General features: G+C 35.8%; 1 protein-coding gene across 5 annotated transcripts in view; it reads right to left on the reverse strand.

The window, feature by feature from the left end:
- Positions 1–2,638, reverse strand: part of LOC116027753 (phenylalanine--tRNA ligase, chloroplastic/mitochondrial-like) — an 8,200-nt gene extending 5,562 nt beyond the window's left edge. Inside the window, exons 1-4 of one of the 5 annotated variants that reach the window (XM_031269495.1) lie at positions 2,352–2,638; positions 1,549–1,670; positions 1,393–1,479; positions 506–696 (exon numbers count right to left, since the gene is read on the reverse strand). In XM_031269495.1, the coding sequence (XP_031125355.1) occupies positions 506–696; positions 1,393–1,479; positions 1,549–1,636 (366 nt within the window). In that variant the 5' untranslated portion in view covers positions 1,637–1,670; positions 2,352–2,638. Of the gene's footprint in view, positions 1–505; positions 697–1,392; positions 1,671–2,344 lie in introns of those variants that run through there. The other 4 variants (XM_031269493.1, XM_031269494.1, XM_031269497.1 and 1 more) reach the window with 4 other exon arrangements.
- Between the last annotated feature and the right edge of the window lie 584 nt (positions 2,639–3,222).

Genomic DNA, 3,222 nt, shown 5'->3' on the forward strand with positions numbered 1-3,222 from the left:
GGGGGGGGGGGGGGGGGGGGGGGGGAGGGGAGGGGAGGGGGAAAGATAGCAATATGTTTTAATTCTATCAATTAATTGTTAGACTAAATCCTAACATCAAAGCTAAAAGACTGATATGAGGTAGCTGAAAGAAATGGCATTATGTAACAAAGAGAAAAAGATGCACATGATAGATCAACATAGCATAGCATTCAAGAAAATGATGAGTACTAACTCATCAATGCTGAATAATCAATCTCTCATCAAAATTTTGGAACTCATGGTATTACCCAGAAGTAAGAGTAAATAGGACCCCAATTTGACTTCTTACAGAAGATAGTAAGTTCTAAACGTTAAACTGATATGGCAGCCAGCCATCAAGAAAAGAAAATTAAACAAATTAAAAGGATTGAAATCACTACTTTTAGAGAGTGAAGGAGAGAAACCAGAAGAGACAAATGAAATAACAAAAAAGGAAAAACCTTAGAACCAGAAAACAATTTCTAGAAGTTCTTGATAGCACTACCTGTTTAACAGAAACTATAGGGCATAGATCATCAAACTTGTCAAATTTGTTTGGATAATTAGTGTCAAAGTAATCATAGATTGCATTCTTCAGGATACCAAGTGGATGTTGATCCCTCCTATGAAGCTGCATTCCCAGCTTTGAGAATATTGTATCTGGGACATTGTTTGTAGGATCATCCCTCACTATTTCTGCATATCAAACCATCTGATCAGTACTCAATTACCGTTAAATAACTTAGGAAACCAAATAAATACAAACACCAACACAACAATTACACATGTGGCATGTTCTGAACTAACTTTGATTGCATTAGTACACATCTGAAACGGTGATAAAATAGAATTGTGTGCTAGATCAATTTATACTCACATTTCAAAGGTACCCAAACTATATATACTATAAACAGACACACAAAGCTACCTCATACTTTAAAGATGCAAACAGAAGAGTTAAAAATAAAAGCTAACTCATGTATGCAAGGTTTGGATAGCTTCAATCAAGAAAACTCTAGTAGCACCAGTTAAAAAAAAAAAAAAAAAAAATCAATTTGACACAAACTGTTATGTCAACTAATAATTATAGAATACATAAAAGTTGGAGAAGAAAAACATAGGGACAAAATCAGGTTAACATTTTACAAGAGGAAGTTGCACATTTAAGCCAACAAGCATGTCAAATATTGAAAGAAAAACAAAACTGCACCAAGATGCCAAGATTCTAAATTTACAAAAGAATAAGAAAATTTCTCTAACTATAAAAAAAACATAATGAATAACTAAAAGAATATAAACCCAGTTATGAAAACGCAATCTTGAGAGAATCCCAGTGCGATTTAAACACAAGGATTAATAATATTTAGAGTAGAAATTCACTCTTCATCTCACCATCCTTGGAAACCTTGAGGCCACCAAGCTCAAGAACTGAGGCAACGGGTGCCCTCCACTTGTGGCGATGGACCGGGGCTTTGTTATCTGCAGGCATAGCACCAGTAGAATAGGGAAAAGAAGAAGAATAGTTGGTGAAACAAGCGAGAACATTACATCGTTTAAGGCTGCCGCCATTTCTGCGGAGAAAGAGAGAGGGCCTAGTGGAGACGAAGAAGGTAGATTGAGCAAATGAGAGAGCCATCGCAGTTGTGCTCCACACAGTGGCTCGAGAGATACTGGTTCACCGTAAAAAAATAATAAATAAAAATGGAATACAATTTTTGGAAAGAGAAAATTTGCACTAATCAATCGGCCCTATAAATTGCTTATATTTACACTTATTATCCACCCCATATTTTTATTTTGGAAAAATTACACTTTTCGGGGTGAGCAAACCGAAAAACCGATTGCAAATTTTGACTATCATAACAGACCGAAACCGACCGAAGTAATTGTCTTAACCGACCGAAAACCGATGGTCGGTTATCTCGGTTAACCGAAAAACCGAACAATTGCACTAGTTAAGTAGTTAAAAAACTTAATGTCTTAAGCATGATGCAAACCCAGTAACACACAACACACTGTTTAAAATTTTACACACTTGAGGCTCCAATATTAATTTTCTAAAGTCTCAAACACAGCAACTTCATTGGTTATTTTTTCAAAAAATTACACAAAATATTAATTAACAATTAAAGAAAACTTTAAAAATTTCAAACACAGTAACACACTATCCAAGTGTCCAGACTCCAAAAATAAGTTTGAAACACTAACAACAGAGTCCACGATACGATTTTGCAAGAAATATATATAAAATTTAATGTATGAAAATATGAAATACAGAGAGTTGCAACAATTACAGTATATAAGGTAAGAAATCCCTTTTAATTTAATATGTAAAAAAATTTACTTAGAACCTTGGAGTTACAGTGAGTCAGATCGGTAACTCAGTGAAGAAGACTAGCAGAGCCGCAGAGGGCTGATTGGCTGAAGGGCAAGGCTAAGGTGAGGTCTGACCGCACGAGGGAGCAATTGCTTGTCTGCCTGACCGGAGTATCGTTGAGGGCGAAGGGCGTTAGGCATAGCAGCGGCGAGAGGCGAGGGAGAACTGAAGAACCATCGTGGCGTCGTCTGTGGCTGTGGTCTGTGGAGTGGAGAAGCAGAGCCGGAGAAGAATGGATTAGGGATTGGGGATTTACTAGCGGGAAACATGGTTACATGGTTTGGACATTTGTGTTTTTATATTGGGCTTTTGGGCTATTTGGTATTGGACAGAAACAAACAATGGCTATATATTATATATGTATATATATTGGTCGGTTTCGGTCGAAACACCAAAACCGTAAAATAACTGAAACACCGAAAAACTGATTTTTTTTTAAATGTTAATAATCGAAACCGACCGATAACCGACTTTTTCGGTCGGTTCGGTTATCGGTTATCGGGCGGTTAACCAATATTTTGTTCACCCCTACTTTTCGTTGTTAAGCTATACGATAATGGTAGAATTCGTCTTTAAGTGTGGTCATGCTCACTTTTCGTCCCTAAGTTATCATTAACGTTGCACTTTTCGTATATTTACTAACAAAATATTATGAACGAAATTTACAACTTTAGTATAACTCAAGGACGAAAAGTTAATAAAATACGAAAAAGTGCAACATCAATCATAACTTAAGGGCAAAAAGTGAACATGACTAACATTAATGTCGAATTCTATAATTTCATATAACTTAGAGACGAAAAGTATAATTTTTCCTTTTATATTCGATTCATTTCAGGAAAAAT

Source organism: Ipomoea triloba, chromosome 8, assembly GCF_003576645.1.
Source record: "Ipomoea triloba cultivar NCNSP0323 chromosome 8, ASM357664v1".
NCBI classification, from domain to species: Eukaryota; Viridiplantae; Streptophyta; class Magnoliopsida; order Solanales; family Convolvulaceae; genus Ipomoea; species Ipomoea triloba.